At 35.0% G+C, this 26,642-nt stretch overlaps 1 protein-coding gene across 1 annotated transcript in view; it reads right to left on the reverse strand.

The window, feature by feature from the left end:
* CHL1 (cell adhesion molecule L1 like) overlaps positions 1–26,642 on the reverse strand; it is a 291,478-nt gene that overhangs the window by 51,441 nt on the left and 213,395 nt on the right. Inside the window, 6 exon segments of the mRNA XM_043968375.1 lie at positions 126–253; positions 4,427–4,592; positions 13,284–13,450; positions 17,199–17,310; positions 17,750–17,893; positions 25,439–25,570. Of these exon segments, the coding sequence (XP_043824310.1) occupies positions 126–253; positions 4,427–4,592; positions 13,284–13,450; positions 17,199–17,310; positions 17,750–17,893; positions 25,439–25,570 (849 nt within the window).

The raw sequence follows: 26,642 nt of genomic DNA on the forward strand, positions 1-26,642 counted from the left end.
GAAACTGGAAATAAAATGTAAAAAGTACAAGAAACCATCATTTTAGATCTGATTATTAAGAAAAGCATTTAATCAGGAATGAAGTGGTAAATGGCAATATGATGAACTAATAATGAACGACTTACCAAGGATGGTCACTTGAGTTGTAGCCATTGCTCTGTCAAGTTCAGTATTAGCAAGGCAGGAATACAGTCCTTCATCCTCTAAAGTGACATTTAATATAGTCAGCTTGTCCCCATCAATAATTATCCGGCTAGAAAAGAAGAGCAATTATATTTTTTAAAAAGAAATACACATATCTATGATTTTTTGAATATGATTTCATGGAAACTCTGCATTGGGGTAGACAGTTTCTGCCCCAGGAGAGAGAAGTATGACTAAAAAGAAAGAAGACTAAAAAACATTAAGGGAAGAGTAGGTAAACCAGTTTTGTTAATGTATAGTCTTTGCAGGAGGATAGCTTGAGATATGGCTAGAAAGGTTGGCTGGAGCCCAGCTGAGGATGGCTGTGAATGTGAATCCTAAACATCTTATGCAGTCAGCAATGGGGAGCAGGCTTGAGAGATTAGTAGTTACATGATTATTTTGGGAGGCATGAAGAAAAGAGGATTTTAAAAGGAGAGACATAACATTGGAAGGCCAATTTGTTTCTATTGCAATAACCCATTTAACAAGCAATGGGAACTGAAGTTTTGAGTATTTGTTATACAAGGGGAAAGTATGAAACAGATGTAATGATTATGGTAGGGAGAGTTTCAACAGGACTTGGGCATATGGGGAGGAATAAGGAATAGTCAAGGATGAAACCAAGGATTTAAGACTGAATGATTGGGGAAATGATCATATCATTAACAATAGGGAAATTTAAAAGATTGTTGTGGTTGAGTAGGAATGATAATTATGAGTTTAGGATTCTACATATTGAATTTGAGATACCAATGACAGTGATGAAAGCTTACTTTTTCCCATAAACTTATCATTTAAGGTAGGAACTGAGATGTCTCTAATTTGAGTGATGGTATTGTCGTTTTAATATTAAAGATTTTAGCACTTTGGAGGAAAATCGGGTAAGGAGGGGAAAGACGAAGAATATGGAGATGAAAAAGGGAAAATCAATTAATGGAACAATATGCTATGTTATACAGAAGGGTTTGGCTAATGGGCACAATTAGAGAGGGTATAGCCTGGCAAAGAGGGCCACCTCATTTCCTAAAATTCAAGGGAATAAAGATGACACAGTAAAAAAATTGAGATGGGGTGGATAGAATAGATGTTGTTGATGGAGAATCACAATATAGCTGACATTTGTGGACAGTGATTGAACTAGATTTGTAACTTAATCAGTATAAGTAACTGAAATATGAGATAACTACATCTGCCAATTCTCTGAAGCTCACAGTCATAGAGATCACAGACTATCAAGATTATAAGTCAGTTATATGCCAAAAAAAGGAAAAGGTTGGATGTTGGAGGAGATCTGGGAAAACTGGGATTCTAACGCATGCACTCAGTGGAGTTGTGAACTGATCCAACCATTCTGGAGAGCAATTTGGAACTATGCTCAAATGGCTACAAAATTGTACATACCCTTTAATATAGCAATACCATTGCTAGGTCTATATTACAAAGACATCCCCTCAAAAAAGGAGGGAAAGGACCTATTTATACAAAAATATTTGTAGAAGCTGTTCTTGTGTTACATTAGAATTGGAAATCAAAGGGATGCCCATCTATTGGAGAATGGATAAACAAGCTGACATATGATTGTAATGAATATTATTGTGCTATAAGAAATGACACGCAGGATGATTTCAGAAAAAGCTGAAAGACTTACATGAACTCATGCATAGTGAAGTAAACAGATCCAGGAATATGTTGGACACAATGACATTAATATTGTTCAATGAAGAACTGTGAACGACTTAGCTATTCTCAGCAATACAAGACAATCCTAAAGGACTAATGAATGATGAAGCATACTATCTGCCTCCAGAGAAAGAACCGATATTGGTTGAGTACAAACTTAAGCATGCTAGTTTTCACTTTCTTTTTTTCTCTTATTCAAGTATTCCTGTACAAAATAACTAATGTAGAAATGTTTTACATAATTGCATATTGCATAACCTATATCTAATTGCTTACTATCTCAGGGTCTCAGGGTAGGAGGGAGGGAGGGATAGAATCTGGTACTAAAAACTTTAAATAAAAATTTTAAAAATTGAAAAAACTGACAATATCAAAACTAAAAAAAGAGTGTGAGTCTGATTTGCTTAATCAGTATATGTCAGTGGTAAGACTAGAACTCGGGTCTACATGACTTCAAAGTCAGTTCTATCCAATTTTCCCAGAGTAATAGCTATTATTTGAGGCAGGCTTCAAACTCAGGTCCTCCTGACTCCAAATTCAGTGCTCTATCCACTCTACGAACCACCTTTCCCCACAAAACTTAGGAATTAATAGGATATGGTGTAGTGAGAGGCAGTGGGAAACATCAGATATCTCTGAGGTCATGAATCTGGGTGACTGCCAGGATGATAGTGCTCTACAAATAAATGGGGAAATTGGGAAGAGGAGTAGATTGATAAGAAGCAAAAGGATGAGCTTCATTTCAGTTGTGTTGTATTTGAGGCTGATTTTAATTCTTTCCACAATCATGCTACCTCCAACTAAGACTCTTAATATATTCCTATAACATATGTGATTCCTTTGATTTTTTTATATCCCAAATCAGAATGTTTGGTATATCATAATGACAGTTTCACAGTACTATATACTGTGAGGAGAAAGAAAATGTACAATTCCTTCAGTAAAAAGTTGGCAGGTTTTATATTCCTTTCTAATTAACATATGCAGAAGCATAAAAGAAGTATTATGTATTTCTCTTCTCCACATATAAATGTCATCTAAAAAGTATATTGTGTTATTCCTTCTTAGGATTCTTTCATTTAGGAGTAATGGACCTCAGTGTATGTATCCTGCTACTTATATATCAATGGGGATATGCCTAAATAACATGAACATTCTTCTTGGATTTTTTTTTCTTTAGAAAATTATGATGCTCCAAAGAAAAATGATGATCACAGATTTAAAAGTAAAAGGGGCACAGAAGCCATCTATTGTAGCCTCTGCATTTTACATTTGAGAAAACAGGTTTGTTAGGTGTTGCAGTAGATAGAGTTGAAGGCCTGGAGTGAGGAATAACTTAGTTCAAATTTTGACTCAGAAACTTACTACCTATGTGACCCTGGATTAGTCACTCAACCCTACTTGCTTCCATTTCCTCATCTGCCAAGAAAATCCCAAATGGGGTCAGGAATAGTCAGACAAGACAGACAGAATTGAATTGCAATAACAAGGCTTTGAAGGGTACGTTATTTGTCTAAACATCAGCCAGATGATGGTGGTGGTGGTGGTGATGGTGGTGGTGATTATGACATGAAGATGAGGATGATGATGGAGAAAAACAAGAACAAGAAGTAGGAGGAAGAGGAGAATTATTACAAGCCTTTATATACCTATTGAAAGGTTTCAGTGCTAACTTATTGTGGATTCCAAATAACCCTGTGCACTAGAAGCTACTTTATCTTCATTTTACAGATGAGGAAATTGAGGCTGACAGAAGTCATGTGACTTGCCCAGGATCGCACCAGTAAGTTTCTATGGCAAGAACAGAATTTAAGTGTTCCAAAATCCAAATATAATACTTCATCCACTGTGCCACCTAGATGCCTCTAGGAAATAATAGAGGTGTGATTTGAATGAAAGTCCTCTTCCATCACTGCCACTGCTCAAGATATTTCCTCAGAAATAGTAGAGAAAAAAATATTGCTTTCCATATATTCTACTGCATCTTGGAAGCATTCAAGCCCCACAAAATAAAGAATATTTTTTCTCATGCCAGATTGCCCAGATAGACAAATAGAAAATCATTTATATTGACAGAGTAGCTTCCTGGAGATATCCAAAAACAGAAAAGTAACTATGCCATCTCTGTTTCTGCAAATTGAAAATTGTAAGGATTTATTAAAAATTTTATAGACATTCTTGCCTACTCTATGGTTGGAGGATGATAAATGTCCTTTTACTTGTTCTTGTCTCTTGACAAATGCTCTTCTACCCTTTCAGATACCTAAGTTAAGACAACTTATAAGTCTCAATGTGTAGTTGCTAGACTAGCAAACTAACTTTTTTTTTCTAATCCAGAAATCTGCAGCAAAACCAAGAGAATATATATTTTGGTAGGAAAAGACAAGCTTACTAGTGCTACCCTTTTGGAAATATTTGGAAAGAGATATAATTCAGATATTTTAGTATACTTTTTCATCTTTTTTAGTAATGATATTATAACTTCCAACTTTTCCCCCCAAAGTGCAGAGCCTCTTCCCTTCTGTGTAAGTTACCATCTAGCTGGATCTCCATTGATTACCTGATATCTTCAGTTCCATTAGCTTCAAGTGCTTCCCCATCTTTACTCCAAGATAACTTCAAACTGTGCTTCAAATGTGAGTCACACTCTGTCTCACAGTGTAAAACTAGCAAATGTGACTTGATGATATGAGGGTTCAGTGGATAAATGGTAACGTTTGTAGCATCTGTTGAACAACACAGAGACATTGTTTAGAACTGAACTCACTTTTTTTTTTTTTTTTTTTTTTTTTTAGTGAGGCAATTGGGGTTAAGCGACTTGCCCAGGGTCACAGAGCTAGTAAGTGTCAAGTGTCTGAGGCCGGATTTGAACTCAGGTACTCCTGACTCCAGGGCTGGTACTCTATCCACTGCGCCATCTAGCTGCCCCTGAACTCACTTTTAATGAGACCATCATCAGACGAATATGGAAAACATTTAAACTAGATTCACTACTGATGATTTCTTGATTTCATTTATCATTATTGTTGTCTTCTTGAGAGAGACTGGACAGTAGCAGGGAAAGGACCTTTGAGTCAGGAAGATCTGTGTTCAAGTTCAGTCAGTCTCAAAGTGACAATGGGATGCTAATCAAGTCACTTCACCATTCAGTTCCCCAGACAAATGTCTAGGATTGTAAATTACAGAACAGAGCTAATTTGGACTGCTGAAGTAGAAAGGGTTCCCTCTCTTGGTATTACATATTCTAAAGAAATCAGGATCCCAGACTAAAAAGAAAATAAAACTCAATGGCTTCTCATTCAAGAATGGACAACTTGAAAGCTTAGAGACAATTAGCCAGAGGACAAAATTAAATTAAAATTTTAGCTAATCATTGAATGGTTTCCCCTTTGCAACTTTACAGTAAAGTAAGATAAGGCATTTAACTTTCCACTAGATTTCCAGATGTGACACACATGAAAACCAATTGGCTAGTCAAATGAGAAAATATATGGATGAGTGTTTCCATTCTTTAATAATTGGATGGCTTCAAAAAATTAATGAAATTATTTCTAATTTTACTTTCTGAAATTTAAATTATTAATTTATTAAATTTGTGTTTGATGTTTATGTGGAGATCAGTAAGTTGATCATTATAGGACAATAACTGTCAAAATTAAAATGGAGTGGTTTATATCTATAATACAAATTGATTGTAGCAATCTAGTTAAAATTTGACATTAGTTACTGTTTTGGAGTAGGAAAATAAGACAGTGTCAGGGATAGAATGGACCCTAATATTTGGATGACATTAGAAATGTTATGGTGCCTTCCCACATTTCTCATAATTGTTGTTAGATATAGATTAGCTATTGGGATGGATTTAACCCAATTTGGCATTTTTAATGCAATATTTAATCAATTATTTATTTAATTAATATTTTAATGCAATATATTCTTTAATCTATAAAATATCCCAAAAAAGTGATTAAAAAGTAAGATTTAGTAAACTTGTTTTGAATAAAAAAATAGACTTAAAGAGACACATGTAACCAAACAAATATGTGTAGATCTAAACAGAAGCATCTGATATTTCACTTCCATTTCAATATATGAAGTAAAAATTCCAAGTGAAAAATATTACCTCTGTCTGGTTTATATTTTAATAGTTACAAAAATTTAGCTTATAATTAATTTGTATATATATATATATATATGCACTTGGCTATCTATCTATATTTATATAATTTAAAAACATGTATATAGAACTTTAAGGTTTGCAATGTGCTTTACATATATTATCTCATACAACAAAACAGTGAAGTGAATGATGTGATTATCTGGTCTGTCATATAGATGAGATAGTTGAGGCTAAAAGAATGACTTAGCCAGGCTCACAAAGCTATTATCTGAGGAAGGATTTTAACTCAAGTTTTCCTGATTCCTAATCGAGCATTGGATCCATGATACTATTATATGTACACAAGCATACATAAAAAATAATCATGAATATGCATGTATCTGTGAAAGTATATACACATATATGTATATGAATCTACCTGAGTGTGTGTCACAAACAATCATTTTGATATTTAAATATATATACATATACATATACACACATACACATATACATATATATATTTCTTCAGTGTGATTTTAATATTTAAGGAATTTCTAGAGTAAGATAGTTCCTTCTATCTTGTCAGATACACACTATGTGGTTAAATGACTAACCAAAATTCACATGCTTAATTTCCTTGTCAATATATTAGCTCTGGCAGTTAAAACCAGGTTTTTGTTTTTTCATTTGTTTTTTTTTTTGTTGTTGTTTATTTGTTGTTGTTTTTTTTAATGAGGCAATTGGGGTTAAGTGACTTGCCCAGGGTCACACAGCTAGTAAGTGTCAAGTGTCTGAGGCCGGATTTGAACTCAGGTACTCCTGACTCCAATGCCAGTGCTCTATACACTGCGCCACCTAGCTGCCCCTAAAACCAGTTTTGAACTTGGTAGTCTACACTAACTTGGAATATATGTTGATGATATTCATATATACGTATACTCACATAACATTAACATTTCCATTGGGAAGGGCATCAGGCAGGACTCACACACACACACACACACACACACACACACACACACACAAATTCTGAATCCAATATTTCAATATGGTATAGAAGAGAATTTGAGTTTTTCAAGGCTATGACAACAGAATGTATACTCGGGCATCAGAATGTGGTTGCATTCTGAGGACCAGGCATGGTATATATTGGCTTACAACCAGTAGGCTCACCACTTGGTGATAAATTTTGGGGTCATCACAACTCAAAAAGCAAAGAAATATGCAAAGTATGAAATCTTCTTCTGCTTCTGCACTATCAGGGTATGAGTGGCCAGAAAGGAGCCAGGTGGTTTGTAGATAATCTATACTTTTGAATCCAAGGGTTAATTCTCTCTATATAAGATCGTTGTCCTGTGACCAAGGAAGAGATATACTGCTGAAAAAGCTGAGTCATATGAATCCTTATTTTCTTGCTTTCCATTAAACCAGAAGAATAATGGAAATAGCAACTAAGTGGAAAGAGGAAAGTTTCCCAGGTGATCCTTGGAGAGACATACAAAGGAGGTGGTTGAGTAGATTTTATCATATTTCCAAAGACAAGAAAAAACATGAGTTCATAATATATCTTTCCTCTCATATTGTAGTTCTTTTTTGTTTTTTTTGTTTGTTTTTTTTCTTTTTGTTTGTTTGTTTTTGTTTTTTGGTGAGGCAATTGGGGTTAAGTGACTTTCCCAGGGTCACACAGCTAGTAAGTGTCAAGTGTCTGAAGCTGTATTTCAACTCAGGTCCTCCTGAATCCAAGGCCAGTGCTCTAACCACTGTGAAACCTAGCTGCCCCTCATATTGTAGTTCTAATCATAATTGATTTAAAAATTCTGACCATCAAAAGAATTGTAATTTATGCACTCATATCACCTGCTGAAGAGGAAGAGGCAGAGAAATTCTATGAAAAACAAAGACCCTGAAAATTAGCTCATATACATTCAGATATTTGATTACTTAAGGAAAAATAAAAGGTAGAAGAAGGTGATGAAGGTATGAAATAAATGGAAAAACATGTTTAAAAAGGAAAAAGAGCTCAGAGACTGGGACACTTTTGCAGAAGACTAAAGTATTTAAATCATGAACAATTGGTTTAAGAAAATAATTGCTTGCCACTGGATATTGTGAGAATCAAATAACTTTGGGAAAATGAAGGTTTTATTATATATTACATATTATAATTTGTTGTTAGAAAAACTTTTGGAAATAATCATTGAAGCTTCTTTGTACAGTCAAGTCTATCAGGGCAAAGATCAGAATTATACAAAGTCAGAAGAATCCATAATTTTAAATACTGTATACAGTTAGATCTATTTAATCCTGAGCTAGCATTTATATAGACCTTTACTGGTTGGAAAGCACTTTATATATGTTACCTCACGTGATCCTCACAACCACCATACTATTATTATATCTGTTTAACAAAGAAGTAAATTGAGATTAAGGGATATGCCCTGGGTTGCCCAGCCAGTGAGTATCTGAGACCCAAGTCCAACAATTCATCTGCTCTCACCACTTCTCTATGTCCTATAGTCAATCATGAGAAATTGGAAATGAACATCATGAATGACAGCAACATTAATCATAATAATTTTATACTTAAGTGCAATCATTTTATTTTTTTTGAAGTGCAATAATTTAAAATCCATTTCCCCAACAAGAAAACCAAAAGAGGCCAGTCTGCAAACATTTAATTTAGTTGTCAAGGCAGAAGAGAGATATCAGTTAAGGGAACAGTGGATTAGATTATAAATTGCTGGTAAAAATCTTACACAGATGGATGATGGATACTTGTGAGCAGCCTCACTTCAGAAGACAAAAATAAAAAGCAAAAGAATTTTTGAGGAACATTAGCAAAGTCATCCCTGGGATGTTTAAGGATGAAGAAAGAAGACTTCAAATAGAAGAAAAAATAGAAAAAATCTGTAAAGATTACTATACCAAATGTTTTCACCATCAACAATGAAATCCCCAAACATGTAAATCAGATGCCCCAAATAAATGTATATAGGAGGCAAAAATAGTATTAAACAGTAGTATTAAAAATTTTATGAAAAGTATCCTGCCTGATTGGAACAGGAACATACAGAATAGATACATGCTAGTGGAGAGACAATTATGAGTACTAAGGGATCAGTATTCAAAATACTTGAAGGAGGCAAAGACACCAAACACAGAAATCAAACCCAAGGCCCCTTAATTTCCCTACGCCGCTCCCCCTAAGAAAAATTCAACTGAGGAAAACATATCAACACTTACCAAATTATATGCCTACTCTCCCATCAACACATCATTTTGATGAAACATCTATACATATAAGTGTCATCGTCAGTGAAAGTACTAATAGGGGACAAGTAGACTTTCACAATAAATATTCATCACTAGACCACATCTCTATGATTTTCATAATTAACTCAAAGATAGGGAGAATAAAAGATAGTATTGTGATTATTTTGTTGCTGATTATAAGGATAAAATCACATTTGGTTTGGTAGATAAAAACTGTCTTAAAGTCCCTTTTCCAAAAAAAAAAAAAAAAAAAGGATCCATTCAGAATTCCTAGAAAGACACAACAGAAACAATACTATTCAACAACTCTTTATCATAAACATAGAATGAGGCCCAAGCTGAGCTATATCTTCATCAAAGGCGTACCTCACTGTAGTCTACAGAATCTAGCACAGAATCCAATTTGAAGAAGGTCACATTGTGGGTGCTGATGTCCTCCAAATGTCCTCAGCAGTATGCATGGATTTTGTCAAGATCTAGAACCCTGATGATCTATAACTACTCAAAAGAAGTTGGTCTAACTGGTCTAATAGGGAATTCTGATTTAATAAGACATGACTAATGCCCAGATTACAACACATGTTTGGATGGAAAACCTATTGTTCAACAGTAATCAATACCTGAATATGCAGATTGAATAGATCAATTGATCAAGAGTTTTTAGGAAGTGCTTACTCTTTGCCAAGAACTTTGTTCAGCACTGGGGATATACCATTAGAAATGAATGTCCCCTCCCCTTAAAAGCTTACATTCTAATGTGGGAGACAATGTGTACACATGAATATATGAAGAATATAAAAATTAATAAGAAGTTATTTTGGGAGGGGATAACCTCACAACTGGGTGACTGAAAGGCTTTATGAAGAAGATACCACTTGAGTTGAGTCTTGAAGGATGCCTGCAATTCCAAAATGTTTTGGCAAATATAAAATATGTTTCAAACTCCGACACAGTGTGCAAAGGCAGAGAAATGGGAAATGAAATTCGATGTATGAGGGACAGCAAATAGGCTAGAACAAAGTGTGAGAAGGGGGAAGAAGTATGAAAAGACGGGATGGTTTTGGGGGGCTAGGGTGAGTGGAGAGTAAAATTAAATGCAGTTGCCCTATTACTGTCCCAAGTTTAGGGAAACTTTGCTGGGGTTCTAATATATTTCTTACTTAGAAATTAGAGGCTACTGCACCAGTTTGGGGCATTAAGCATTTATTAAAGCATATTAAATGGCTCAGAAAGTTAAGAAGGAGAGATAATGAGGAACCATAGTGGGCTGCGTTTGCTCCCTCTAAGTTCCTGGGGGAAAAAGAGTCACTGTGTAAGTTTGCTGTGGGCAGGAGAGCCCACCCTTACACATTGCTCAAAGCTAATTGGCTAGCATCATTCAAATCTATTGGTTTACTGGATTTGAGGGTGGTCCAGCTAATGTCAGAGTACAGAGCCCTCCCAGGGGAAAAAGCCTTCAGGAAGGTGGCGTTTTAATCCCTAGGTCCCAAGGTCCCAAGGTCCAAAAGCATTTCCTTTGAAATTCTCCTGACTCTGGGCTGGCCCCAAGAAAGGTCTGGCCAGACTCTCTGGGTCTCATAGAACCCCCAAACACCCTATTATTAATAATTTTCTCACAGGTGTAAAGAACTTTAAATGACAAATGTAGTTTTATCTATGATCCCAGAGGCAAAAAGGAAGCACTGAAGTTTGTTATGTTTATGGACGAAATGATCAGTGTTGGCCTTTAGAAAAATCACTTTGAAAATCTGGGGGAAGAGAGATTGGAGTGGGAAGTGTTTTGAGGCAGGAGGCCCAAAAAAGAGGTTTCCACAGGAGTTCAGGGAAGTAATAATTAATGTTTCAGCTAAAGTGGTGACTGAGAGCTTGGGAATAAGGGAATGTATATGAGAGAAATAGTATATTTGGCAACTGATTATGTATGTGGGGTTAACAAATGTGAAGAGTCAAGAATGGAAGTAACATTGTAAATCTGGCTGGTACTTTTGACAGTAATAGGGAAGTTTGAAAGAGGGAAGTATTTGAGGGGAAGAATAATGAATCTGTCTTTGGACATGCTAAGTATTTGATGCTTCTGAGACATAAAGTTTAAAATAGGCAGTTGGTAATATGGGATGGGAGCTCAGGAGGGAAATTAGGACTGTATATATCCACCTTAGAGTCATCTGCATAGAGATGATAATTGAACCCATAGGAGTGGATGATATCACCAAGTAAAAGAATATAGAGAAAGACAGTCAGGGACAAGGCCTTAGGCTACACCCAGAGGTAGTGGATAAGACATAGATGACTAATCGGCAAGTGAGATTGTGAAGTCTTATTCTAATAAAGAGGAGAAACAGTACAGAACAGTGTCACAAAAACGGAGAGGAGAGAGTACACAGAAGGGAAAGGTCATCAAATTCAGAAGAAAGATCAAGGGGAATAATGATTGAAAAGGTCATTAAAATAGGAGATTATAAATTCATTGATGACTTTGGAGACAGGAGTTTCAGCTGAATGATGAGACTAAAGTCAAACAATTGAGAGTTCAAAAGAGAGTTAGGAGGGAGGAAGTTGAAACACCAAATAAAGGTGTTTTGGGGTTTTTTTTGTTTTTGTTTTTTCCTAGCACTTAGGCTGACAGAAGGAGGAGAGAGAAAGGAACCTTAGGGGATGGACGGCAGAACCTAGTTAGGGTCTTTTGAAGTTTCAGGGAGATTTCAACATGTTTGTATTTAACAGAGTAAAAAGCAATAGAAAGAAGAAATTGACAATTAAATAAAATGAGGGAATTAGAGTAAACCTGGGCCTGTGTGAAACTGACCCAGAGGGGTGAGAATAAGACTACATTGCCTTAGAGCATTTACAAAGCTCCATTAACAACTCCAATCTTCCTAAAGAAAGACAAATCTTTTAAAATAAATACAAACATTATCCTCACAACATTCCTGTGAGGTAGGTGGTGCCATTGTTCCCATTTTAAACTTGAACAAAACTTTGACTACTAGAGATTGTGACTTGCTAAGGGTCACACACTGTCTGAGGGTGGATTTGAACTCAGATCTTTCTGAATCTAGGTATAGTGCATTCTATACTGTAGTTTACGTTGATAGAGAAGTGTTAAAACTTCTCCAGATGTTTTAAAATACAAAATAAAAAAAAAACAAAACAAAAAACAATACAATTGCCATGAGAGGCAATAAAGTATTCAGAAGCAAAAGCAAAGAAATGGATGACTTTCATATGAACATAATTTCAGCAGAGAGCTCATGTAAGTGCAACCCAGGGAGCTGAATACACATTTACATTCTCACAAAACTCACATATAGACAAAGAAACACCCCCATTGTGTGAAAATACAACCTTGGATCCCTTCCCTTCCATTACAAAGGGCCTCTCAATGCTTTTGTGTTGGTGTGAAAAGGGTTCTTTGACTAATTTCTAAACCCCAACAACAGTAAAGCTCATGGCATGAAGAGTCCCAGAACATTGATTTGCAATGTGTAAACAAGTCCCTAATCAATTTGTTTCCTGTCAATTAACTCAAATGGCACCATTGTCATCACATGACTTTCCCACTCAGTTCTGTGACCTTGTACAATGAAAGAGAGAGAGAGAGAGAACAGCAGTCAGCTAAGTGAGAGGAGGTGGGAAACTTCTCCTTCCTAAAGTCCATACAGCGCTTTAGTAAAACGATGTCTAGCAGTTTCTACATGCAGTTTTCACCTTATGTCCCTATGTTGATATTTCCCTAGAGGACAGTTACTTACAATGTATAAAATTGCAATAACATAACCAAGGAAAGGGCAAAGCTAAAAAACAACCCATTCTCTGCCATCCCTTGGGAACAAGTGAACAACTACAAATCTATAATATATTCTGAATCATCCATTATTATTAAACATGGTTTGCAGCTATTTGACCTTTTCCTGAATAACATTTTCTGAAATGGGAATGGACTTATAATATAAATTCTGTTTCTTTTCAAAAAAAATAAAAATTAAATAAAAAAAAAAACTAGTCAAATGAAATTTCTTGCAAAAGAAGAAGACCAAAATACCTCTAATTGCCAGATGGGCAGTGACTGCCACCTCCCCTCGGGGACTCTTCACCCAACAAGTGTATGGGCCAGCATCTTCTTTTGTTGTTTCCTTGATTTCTAAGGTTCCATTTTCATGTGTAATGTAATGTGGGCCTTCCAGCCTTTCAACTTTCGATGGTTTTTGCCTATTTATTTATAAAATTTTGAATTAATTCAAGGAATCAATTTTGCAATTTAAAAAAATCTACAAACTCAAATTTAACTTTAATAAAAAGGACAATGTTTTGTTCCTTTTTTAACATCTAGTACAGTGTCTTCACTGTAGTACAGACTAATTAATGTTTGTTAAAACAAATTCTATTGATTTCTCTCTAATCATTGAATCATAGTCTTTTAGAGCTGTGTTGCTCCTTAAACATCATCTATTTCAATCACTTCATTGAAAATATGATGAGATTGAGGAGCAGAGAGAACAAATGATTTAACTGGGCTAATTTCTTTTTTCTCATTTCCAGCTTCTGTAAATGGTGGATGGATACAATACTTGTCTCTCTGATTACATTATAAACTTCTCAAAGCAGGGCAGAGGTTGGCCTATCTTAACAGCTCAATAAATCCTTTTTGTTTAACTTACTGTATTTAAAAAATATTCAATTGGACACTTGACACTTACTAGCTGTGTGACCCTGGGCAAGTCACTTAACCCCAATTGCCTCACCATTAAAAAATCAATTGTGGCTAGAGGGTATTCAATGGTACTCACATGAAATGAAATGGCAAATGAACCTTCTTCACTTTCATATCAATACTTTGCTGTATCTTAGGTCTAGAGAAAACTATCCTGTTGTTAAGATCCCTACTAAAAGCTGAGCTCCCCATTGCTTGTGAAGATATAGCATTTCCTCCAAAGACATATTTGGGAATAAATACAACCACAAACTGCAAATAGTTAAAATAGACTTCCCAGTTTGGAGCTGCTAAGCAAATAAAGCACTGACTATCCCATTTAAAAAGTGGCATATGGCAGCAGACTTCATTAGGAAATCAAGGTCCTCTTGAAACAGTCACAGCTGTGGTTTTCTGTATTGCCTTCCTCATGTGAGTCTATAATAGGCTTGTAGGATCATAGATTATAAGATTATAGACTTAGAGCTAAATGGGTTCTTAGAGACCATGAAGTCTAACCATCTTATTTTAAGGATAAGGAAAGAGAGGCCCAGTGAAGTTATGTGACTTGCTCAGAATGCCATGGTCAGCAAGTGTCTAGATGTCTAGATTTGAACTCAGGTATTCACAACTCCAAGCTCAGCTCTCTATCCCTGGCACTCGTAAACATTTCTATTTAGTTCTGCCCTTCAGAGAAATTGGTTTTCCCGTCTGGGATCACACTGACCAAGCCTAAAATATAAATCAATTAACAAGAATTCATTGCATATCAATTTGTTACAGGAGATGACTCTAAAGGGAAAGAAACTGGAGAAAACTATGAAGATGTAAGGAATAGACACCAATAAAAACTAATTCAACTCTTTTGAAAGGATTTATTATGAGTCTTCCATGATCTAAGCACTATGGATACAAGTACAAAGAATGAAACACTGACCACCCCAGACGGAATATCTAAATCTGAAATCTAGAGTTGGAAGGCCCCTAGCATTCTTGATGCATCCCACTGATTTTGACTTTACTACCCCAAAACTTGTTTGTGTAACCCAGTCCAATTTCAAATCCTGCCACTTCCACTAATGAGTTTCACCTTGTGCAAATCATTCCAATGCTCTGGGCTTTTGTTTCCTCAATTTTATATATATATATATATATTCCTATTTTATATATATATATATATATATATATATATATATAAAATAGGAATAGATGACCTCTAAGTTCCCTCCTGACTCAAAGTCTAAAATCTTGTGATTATTCTTGTTATTTTATTAAAATTCAACTGCAAATTCAGTTGTAGTTCTTAAACAGTCATTTGGAATGTTTTAAAAAGTTGACTTCAGTCAATATTTTATTTAAATTCTTGTGTTGGTGATGGTTATATAAGGAGACAGTGACCAGGTTTGTTACGGGCAAGTAGGACAAAAGTCACCAGCCTTCTCTATCTTCTCTAACAAGTATAGTGTTTGTTATTTTCTTAGAACAGAAGAATATAATGGGGAAGGTTAAAAAAAAATATTCAGACCAGTTTCTCTCAACACCTTCTTCATTTGAATGCCTTGTATGAAGTGAGGCAGTCGCAGCAGAAGGTGACATGATAACCAGTTTTGCATTGCCAGAGGCATGAGTTTCCCCATTACATACACACATACAACACACATGCATATATGTATGCATATATGCACACCTAAATGCACACATACATACATGACATACATGTTCTGACTACACATATTTTAGTGTCCATATTCTTCATATAATTTCTTTTCAAGTTCATTCTTCCCTCTTAGGGTGTATATATTTCTGGGAGAGTAATTACAAATTCAATGGAGAAAATACTTAATGCCTTTGTTGTCTTCTAGACAACTGGTAAAAATAAATATTTGGTAGGTTCCCAAGAAGTTTGGGAGCATTCTGACCTATGATGTTGCACTGTGGATCCTCTAGCCATTAGCACCTGAAAAGCTACCTCATATTTTGAATAATTTACGTCGGGTATCGTCTTCAAAGCATATTCACAATTATTCTTGATGTTTAAGGAGCAACACAGCTCTAAAAGACTATGATTCAATGATTAGAGAGAAATCAATAGAATTTGTTTTAACAAACATTAATTAGTCTGTACTACAGTGAAGACACTGTACTAGATGTTAAAAAAGGAATAAAATGTTGTCCTTTTTATTAAGGTTAAATTTGAGTTGGTAGATTTTTTAAATTGCAAAATTGATTCCTTGAATTAATTCATATTCTGATAATACTTTTATTAATCACTTCTATCCTCAATTCATTGGAGCTGCTATGGTTAATAAGTCCCTTCCCTGCAGGAGAAGGTTACAGGTCTCTTCAGCTGCTTTTTAACCAATGTGTGTTAAGCTCTTTTTTTGTTCAATATATATAAAGCCCTCTTTAGTGAGGATGCTAACATAAGACAGAAATCAGATTATGTCTACAGTTTTTTTTTATCCCCATCTTATCTCACCTGGCTCCCTCACTTCAAGTCTCATCTGACTGGGGACTAGAAACCCACTCTAGTGTTTTATGTACTTACTGCACAAAGGCAGGGTGCCAAGTTTCCCCTCAAAAGGAAATGGATTTCAGTGACACTGTACTGAGGAAATCTATTTTAACCATCCCAATTGTTTGTTTAATGTTTTACTATCTGACCCTGATCAAGTGACTTGACCTCTGTTTGCCTCGAGTTCTTCATCTGGAAAATGGAGGTATCTACCTCATAAGGAAGTTGTGAGGACCAAATTAGATCATTGTAAAGGGCGTAGCACACAGTACCTGACATCTAATAAGCAAAATATGAATATTGGTTATTATTAATACTATTATCATTATTATTAATTGATGTTTTGTGGTTGTAGTTACTGTTATACACATTGAAAAGAGATGAAATAGTTTAAGAGCTAAAATAAAAGACCTGTGACTACTGATCTCTTTTTTTTTTTAAGTGAGGCAATTGGGGTTGAGTGACTTGCCCAAGGTCACACAGCTAATAAGTGTTAAGTGTCTGAGGCCGGATACTGATCTCTTTCTAATCCCTTTATGATTCTTAAGTTTAGCATAAAACATTTTAAAAGCATTATTAAAATTTAATACAAAGTTGATAGGGAAGGTAGTTAATTACATTTCTTCTATATTTAAAGCTTAATCTCTTAAAGGCATTGAACATATATATTATAGTAGCCATAAAATGATGGATAATAAGTGTATCATTCTCTCCATATGGTGCCCTTTTAAGGAAAAATCAAACAAACTTACCAAGTAATCACTGCAGGAGGTGAGGCAAAAACCTCACAAAGTAAATAAGCACTGTAACCAACCACAGCAGCATAGCCTTCATCATCTGGTGTTTGCATCAATGGAGAAATATCTATAAATCAAAGAAGAAGTCAAATCTTATGTTTTCTCTTCTATGTTAAAATGTGATCAAAAATCACATATCCTATGTAAGTTACTTGTATATATTTTAAGTATATAAGAAAATGTTTATATAATCTAATAAATGGAATATATGATAGAGGGTAAAATACAAGATAGCTACCCATATTTTAATTATTAAATCAAAACATCATCTAAATGAATACATATTTGGAAGCATTTGTTTTTCTTTGATATCATATGCCCAAGGACAACTAGAGAAGAACTGAGTCATATGCATTGAGTTTTAATCTTTCCCCTTATGTGCTGCTGCTATTAAAATGCAAGCTAGACACATTCAGCAAATAAGAATTTGCTGTTGGTAAAAGTTTTCTTTACAATATTTGTCTTACATACTGCAAATCTACACTGTGTTTTAGAGAAGGACTTACCCAATACATTGATATTGGCAGTAGCGAGAATTTTGCCATGTACATTTGTGGCTTCACACTGGTACACACCAGTATGATTCAACTGAACATAACTGAAACTGATTTCTCCCGGGTAAAACACAATACCAGGCAGGGGGTGCTCTTCTGAAACACAATAAGGCATGTAAGCTCAACAAATAAGGATGCATTACATACTCATAAATCATTCATTAATATTATTCTACAGTATTTTTAATGGGCATATGAGAATTCCTAATGTTTTTCATTCAAATGTTTTCTGTTGTAATTCCTAACACATTCCCTGTTTTCTTCTCTTAGGTAAGGCCTTCTTGAACAATCCTCTCTTTTGGTAGGCTCCTATCACTCTTGAGGTATAAAATAAACAGAAAATCATATATCCCTTGTAAAACAAGACTTTTCAAAAAAAAAAAAGCTCTGTTTTTACACTGTATTTACTGGTTGCATTTGTTCTAAACTATTAATATTTAGCATTTAGCATATTATGCTTAAAACTCTTAACTAGCTTTCTTTCCATTGCCTATAGAGAGCAGAATGCAAGGTTTTTGAGAGCAGGGAATATTTCATTAGCATATTTGTATTCCTAGCACCAAACATAGTAGCAGAATAATAAAGGTTATCAGGATGTGTGTAAGTATATATAAATTTGTGTGTGTATATGTATGTTTGTGCATATATTCATACATATAAGTATATACATATGTGTATAGGGGTGTGTGTGTAAATATGTATGTCCTGGTATAATATGTGTGTGGCATATTCATATGACTATGTATTGTGTCAATGTATATATACCAATGTTTATAAGTATATTGTATTTGTATATGTGTTTGTATTATCTATATGTGTATGTTTTTAGAGAATTTAACCAGCTTTCCTAAGATTAGACATGAAGTATATAAATACATAAGGGTGGTATTTGCAAGTAGGCCATTCTGAATTTATAACAGGCTTTCCCTTCCCTTTTTAAAAACTGAACTTAATTAATTCCCATGATGACTTAAACTATGGTTGCATTTCAAGACCATCGATATTCTGGATCCCACCCGCCTCTCCAACCTTGGCATATAGAATTGCCTAACATCCTTGGACCTGCAGCTAGAATATGTGTATTCCTCATCTGTTCCCTTAGCACTCCATTAGTCAATGACACAATCAATCAACAAATATTTATTAAGCATCTACTATTTGTTAGATGGTGTGGTATTTGGTAGGTTACAAAATACCAAGAAAGAAAACAATCTCTACTCTCAGGGGCCTCACATTTCAGTGAGGGGAGATTTCATATTTACTGCCTCCATTTCTGCTGCCTTCAAACCTGCCCATGTCTCCGTGATCCTCAAAAAACTCTCACTTGATCTATCCATCCCCTAAACCATCGTATCCTTTTATCCCCTAAGCCTTCATCTCCTTTTTGTAATTTTACTTCTTGAGAAGACCCTCAACAAACCGTGCCTGTCCACTTTCCCTCTCTCTCATCTTAACTCTCTAGTATCTAGCTTCTGATTTCATATTTCAATTGAAACTGTCCCTTTCAAACTTATCATTTATCCCTTAATTGTGAAATCCAATGAACTATTCTCAACCCAGATCCTTTTTGACCTCTCTACTCTATTCATAATCTTCTCATCCTGGATACTCATAACTAGATAGAGTTGTTTTATTTTGATGGACCTGCTATTTCCTGGTTCCTCCTCTTTTATCTGTCCCCTATTTTTCCTCCTCTTATTTGTCAGATTTTTATCTAATTTTATTTTATTTTATTAGATTTTTTATCCATGCCACACTATAACTAAGTGATCTCATTGTTTCTCATGTTATCCATTATCATTTATATGAAAATCATTTCCAGATTTTTATATATCCCACTCTATTCTCTTTCCATAATTATATGTAACCAAACCATCTCCACATGAATCTTGGGTAACTTGAACTGGGTACCCCACAGGCACCTGAAACAATTCATTGTCCTCCCCTCACACGTTCTAAACTTTCTTATTACTGTTGTGGGTACCACCACCCTTCCGATCATTCAGGCCTTCAAAGACAAAGCCATCCTCCAGTTTTTACTTTTACTCATGCCAAATATTCACCGTCACATCTTGTAATTTCTACTAACAAAACCTCTTTCATAAACATCCTCCTCTTTCCAGTGCCATAACCACAATACTAATTCAGTTCCTCATCATCTCTTACCTAGACAATTACAATTACAATAGCCTTCTCATTGGTCTACGTGTTTTAAGCCTCTTTCCCACCCAATCCATTCTCCACTTAGATGCCAAGGTGATGTTCCCAAAGCACAGATCTGACCATGTCAGCTGCTTATTCAATGAGATCCAGTATCTCCCTGTGTCCTCCAGGATCAAACAAAAAGTCCTATGATATTCATTTGTCTTTAATGTGTGTATATATATTTATGTATATGTATATATATGTATTTATATATGTGTGTGTATGTGGTATATACATGCATATGTATAAGTACATTCATACATGTGCACGTATATGCAAGCATATATTTACCCATACACACATGTATATGTATATAGACATATGTGTATATGCACATGCATGTATGTACAAATGTGTATGTGTGTATGTATATGTCTTGGTATAAGGTAAGAGATATATGTATGTAACTGTATTTATACCAATGTATGTTTGTATATATTTGGTATGCTTGCTTTGTAGAATTTAACCAGCTTTCCTAAGATTAGACAAGAAGTATATAAGGATATGAGGAAGTAAATAAGTATAAATACATATAACTCTATGTGTGTGTGTGTACATCTACACCTACATATACATATAGATATATCCATGTATATACCTGTATCTATACATATAGTATTGCTTAGTTACCTGGATGTTGTCTTACTTTTCTTTATATTTCCAGAACTTAATAAAGCACCTGGAATATACTCTATAACTTTTTGTTGACTGACTGAATGGAATAACTGTGTCAGAGAGAAATAGGGACATCTACAAAAAAAAAATGATTGTTAGTTTGAAGAGAAAGACAATGAGTTTTGCTTTGTTCCTGTTGAATATGGATGTCTCCAGATCATCATGTTTGAAATGATCAGGAGGCAGTTGGTGATATAATTCTGAAGGTCAGTAGAGAAAATGAAGCTGGTTGCATTGATTGTGAGTCATTTGTAAAGATATGGATGATAATTAACACAATGGGAGCTAAGGAGGTCACCAAAGGAGCATATCATAATTTGCATTACAATCATCTGTGTTAAGCCTTATTTCCATCTGGTAGATTTTGAGCCTCTAGATGGAGGGAATATATATATATTATTAATATTTATCTCCCATCCAATGTATAGGCAAAGAAATTAATAAATTAGGCACTAGAAAAATGTCAAATACATGAATGAATAAATAGATGCTCCTTGAGACTTTCATTTTTTTTCTTTCTTTGTATCCCCAATGCCTAACACAGTGTCTTGTACATTGTAAATGCTTTAAAAATGATTATTGGATTGAAATGAATTAACAACCAAGCTTTTTGCTCTTCTCTAAGATCACTATATGCCTGTTTTTATATGTTTGTCCTTGCAACTTTCCTTACCTCAAATGATGCCACCGCATTGCTTACAGAAAACTCTGATCTTTCTCTGAAATTTTAGAGCTCCTTCTTTTGGTATCTAACTATTTAATGCATCAGATGCATCAAGAAGTCAAGATCGTGAGTCTTATAGTCTTTTTTATGTATTGTTCTATACATAGCAGAATGCTATGCCACACAGAGTTCTCTTGAATGAAATCAGATCAATTTGAATTTTTCTCAAGAAGGGAAATAGAGGTACACGCATGCAAACACACATGTGTAGCCTTATTCATGTGAATATTCACACATATATACATGTGTGTGCCTAAACACATGCATACACACAAGTGTGTACACCAAATGTCCTGATAGCTCCAGTCTATCATTCTATTACTTAAAAATCCCATGTATAGAGTTCCTCCAAATTAACTGGGGTTTACCTATGACCAAAGGATGAACAAAAATAAATTTATTTTCATTGAAACGGATCTGTTGAAAGTGTAAATGCTAGACTAGGTTCCAAGTATTAACTTCAATTAGCATAAGGGATCATCACAGGATTGGAGATTTAAAGTTAAAAATTATTCTAAAGAACATTGAGCCCAAACTCCTTACTTTTTAAACGGGGATCTGAGGCTCAGAGACAGTGACTTGTTCAGTGTCACACAGATATTTAACATCTCAGCAATGATCTGAACCCAGATCATCTTGATTTCAAGTCTAATGCCACACACTATATATATCTCAAGTACCTCACAACTTTATATATCCGTGAATTCTTCATCTACACTTCAAAATTTATTTGACTGAGTACAATATATAGAATCTGAATAAATGGGTTTGAATCTCAGCCATGGTACTTACTATTCCTGTGGCTTTGGGAAAATAATTTAACCTTTAAAGGTCCCAGATTCCTTCTTCATAAAATTTCTAAGGTTACTTCCTGTCTTTAGGTTCAATGTCTTTGATATTATTATTATTTTTTTTTAAATCATTAAACCATTGATAGAGTCATTTATTCAAAAATCACTCATTGAACATCTATTATTTGCTGAGCATTGTACCAGGCACTGGGGGAATTACAAAGTTTAAATAAGCTTTCTTCCCTAATAGATCTTATAATCTAATAGAAGAATAACCATCACAATCAGAGAAGTAGAATCAATTAATCAATCAATAGTTGCTATGCAAAAGCACTTATCCACAACTACTATGTGCTAAATACTTGGAATAAAAAGCTAAAAATGAAGCAATTCCTGCCCTAAAGAAATTTTCATTTAATAATATAAAATATACAATTCATTGAAAGAAAAACAGAACATTTGTAAAGCAAGAGACTATGTAACATTTTTGGCAAAGTTCACCATGACCTATCAGGTTTCACGTAAAAGGCAGTATTTGCATTAAGATTTAGAGATTATCCAAGAGATTTCCAAAGGACTCATTATAGAAAATGCTCTCCATATCCAGAAAAAAAGAACTGTGGAAACAGAATGCAGATGGAACCATACTATTTCTACTTTTTGTTTTGTTTTGTTTTCTTTTCTTTTCTGAGGTTTTTCCCTTTTGTTCTGATTCTTCTTTCACAAGATGACTAGTGCAGAAATAATGTTTAATGTGATTGTACATATATAACCTATATCAGATTGTTTTCTGTCTTGGGGAGGGGACAGGGGAGGTAGGGAGAAAATTTGCAAATCAAAATTTAATAAAAACAAATGTTGAAATCTATTTTTACATGTACCTAGAAAATATAAAATACTATGAAGATTGAAAAAAAAATAAAGATCAAGTACAAATTCAGAAAAGGAAGACTTAATTCGACATTTCTTTCTCATTCCACACCTCTCAAGAGAGAATAAATTTCATGCCTTCCCTCTGAAATGATTTCCAACTTATTGATACATAGCCCATTTGTACATAACTGTTTGTATGGTTTCTCCTCCATTTGACTGTGAGTGCTTTGAGAACAGGGATTGTCTTTTTCTATTATGTATCCTTGGCAATTTGCACAGTGCCAGGCAATTAATAAATACCAATTGACAAACTACCTGACTGACAAATGCCCATGTGCATTTACAGAATTACATCCAATATACTTTAAAAGACCCATTGTTTCATCAAAATAGGTTCTCTTAATAACAATAATGTCCAAAACTGTATTGACCTGATAATCCATCTTTTGTTGACAATGTGCCACACTGCAACTAGACAGGCAAGTCCTGGTAGACCAGGTACATAGTCCACCATTGATAATATACAAATATTTTGCAAAGTGGTAATCCCTTCCAGTGTGTGTACTCTAATTGTATATAGTCTTCAAGGTCTCAGAATGACCTCCATATACTAATGAGGGTAAGCTCCTTGGGAGAAGGGATTGTTTCACTGTTTTCTTTTGTCCTCCTAGAACCTAATACCTGGCCAGACACATAATAAATACAAGTTGATTGCTTGGTGCTGGTTTGATTGATAGGCTTTGTGAAGAGAACAAGATAGATAGACAGACAGACAGACAGACAGATAGGTAGATAGATAGATTAAATAGGTAGATAGGTTCTAAATTTGTTATTTTTTTCCTAAGCAAAGTAACTCCCAACTCTTTTGCTTTTCCTCATAGGTATGGATCATTCTTTGTTCTGTCCTAAACCAGGTCCTTTTCCTCTATGCTTTATAAATATACATGAGGACTCAAACTGTATAAGCATAGACCTCAGTTCCACACATAGTTCAATATATTATGTACCACCTTATTTAACAATTCAATTTTATAAGAGCTTATTCATCACTATGATTAGAGCATTGAACAGGAAATGGTGTAATACATGATAAAAATGAGACAACACCCTGCCATCCTAACTTCATGACACCTTCAAGTTGTAGCTAGGACAATACATAAATAATCACTATACTAGGAAAAATAAAACAGGAAAAGCATATTAGAGAGGTACAAAGTGCAATCTATGGAAGGTGACATGAATAAACAGTCTTCCCAAATCAGATTAATATTATTTGCATTGGGTGTTCAAACATGGGTATGATTTGGAAAGGTAGAGCTGAGGTAGGGCACTCCAGGTACTGGAAGCAGTATAGGAAAAAGTACACAGGCTTGAAGGCTTGGCATATTTACAAAGAATTATAAGCAGTAAAGCTTGATTAGTGTATAAGTTCAGAAAGAGCAAAGGCTTAACACTCACAGCCCGAAGACCAAGTGTGGGGGGACCCCAAGCCATTTAAAATATAATTTGAGGGGGCAGCTAGGTGGCACAGTGGATAAAGCACCGGCCCTGGATTCAGGAAAACCTGAGTCAAATCCAGCCTCAGACACCTAACACTTAATAGCTGTGTGACCTTGGGCAAGTCACAACCCCAATTGCCTCACCAAAAAAAAATTTATAATAATAATTGGGAAATATTTAACAAAAAAATTTAAAAAGACAATACAACATAGATAATGTCAATTTGTGGTTTTCTAAGTCAGCATGTCCCCAAGAGATATGTTTCTATTTGAGTTTGATGCCACTGATGAAAAGGGATGACATAACATAAAGTTGGCAAAGTGAAGTTAGTGGCAGATTGTAAAAGGTCTTGAATGTCAACCTAAGGAGTTTGTATATTTCACTGGTGAACAATAATATTTTGGCCAGCGGAGTTATTATATCAGATATGATACTTATCCAGTCATGGTTTAAAGGATAGGTAGCAGAGGAAAGTGAGCAGGAATGGAGAGACTGATAAGGAGGCAACTTCAGTAGTTCAGGGTCGTGGTAAAGAAGGCCTGGATTAGACAAAATCAACAAGATCTGGAAATTCATGAGATTCAGGAGGAGAAAAGGAATGAAAATCAAGGCAGAAACTGATTGTTTTGAACCTGAGGCAACAGGGAAAATAGTATCCTCAAGAGCCACAGCAAAATCAGAGGATAAAATACAGATATTATAGAGAATCAACAATTTCAGTCTAGATTAGAAAGCTTCAAAATAGACCAACCTGGACTACTCTTGAAATCAGATTTATTAATTTGGTTAAACATACTGACTGAGTTCAACGCATCCCACTAAGCTATCAGCTTCAAGGATTGTGGATAGGCAAGAGAATTTAATAGCACTCACTATTAATGGGTAAGCCATTGATTTTCCACACTATTTCAGGGGTAGGTTCTCCTTCAGCTTCACATAGCAGGATCTCATTGCTCCCAATGCTGTACACAGCACTTTCAGGTTTCTTCGTCCAGCGAGGTGGCTCTGGCAATAAAATAAACACCAGGAAAACACATTAAAAATGTCATATATTGTCAAGACTAGAAATCTCATTATCATCCAGCAGATGGCAGACTCCATCAAGTATTTCCTGGCAAGATTTTTTTTCTTCTTTCCCAATAATACTATGTAAGAACAGTAAGCTAAATATGACTTACTAAAGAAACATTTTAAACTTTTATGTGATCATTGGGTAGAACAAAATTAACCTACTAAAATACATCAATATGGTCATTTTGCTTAGTTCCAGAAATACCCTTCTCATCAGCGGAGAGCTGGAGTTGGAATAGCCAGATGGTACACTGATATAGTGCTACTGTACGGTCTTGGAAGTCTGACAAACAGGACACATGTTTCAAGATTTGTGTTTTCAGAAAAGTCTTTTAAATGGCAAAACACTTAAAAATATAGTAAGAATCAAAAGGCTTTCTTGTAAATCTTGTACAATTTACTAAATCTTTGTTCCGAAAGATGGTTGTTTTTTATAAGCACTCTGGCACATAAATAGAGAACTGGCCACTCAGCCAGGATGACCTGGGTGCTAGTCCCATCTGCAACCTAAATTGTCTGTCTGACCCTGCACAAATCACCTAACTTCTATTTTTTTTTTTTCAGGGCAGTGAGGGTTAAGTGACTTGCCCATGGTCATACAGCTAGTGTCAAGTGTATGAGGCTGGATTTGAAGTCAGGTCCTCCTGAATCCATGGCTGGTGTTTTATTTACTATGCCACCTAGCTGACCCCAAATTACATAACTTCTACAATTGCCAGAAACTCTATAAGACTGAATGTTTCACAGAATGTGCAAGGCTTCATTGAGAGAGAATAGCCTTAAGCAGGAGTTCTCTATACCAAGGAAATCACAGGTACAATCCCTATTATTACTCTAGAATTAGGTGATACAAACACACACATACACACACACTCACATATACATACATACATAAGTATATATATATATATATATGTATGTGTGTGTGTGTGTGTGTGTGTGTGTGTGTACACAAGTATGGGTATTCCTTTGCTTATGAGTATGTGTATATGTCTATGTACATACA

The sequence above is a fragment of the Dromiciops gliroides genome, chromosome 1, assembly GCF_019393635.1.
Source record: "Dromiciops gliroides isolate mDroGli1 chromosome 1, mDroGli1.pri, whole genome shotgun sequence".
Taxonomy (NCBI): Eukaryota; Metazoa; Chordata; class Mammalia; order Microbiotheria; family Microbiotheriidae; genus Dromiciops; species Dromiciops gliroides.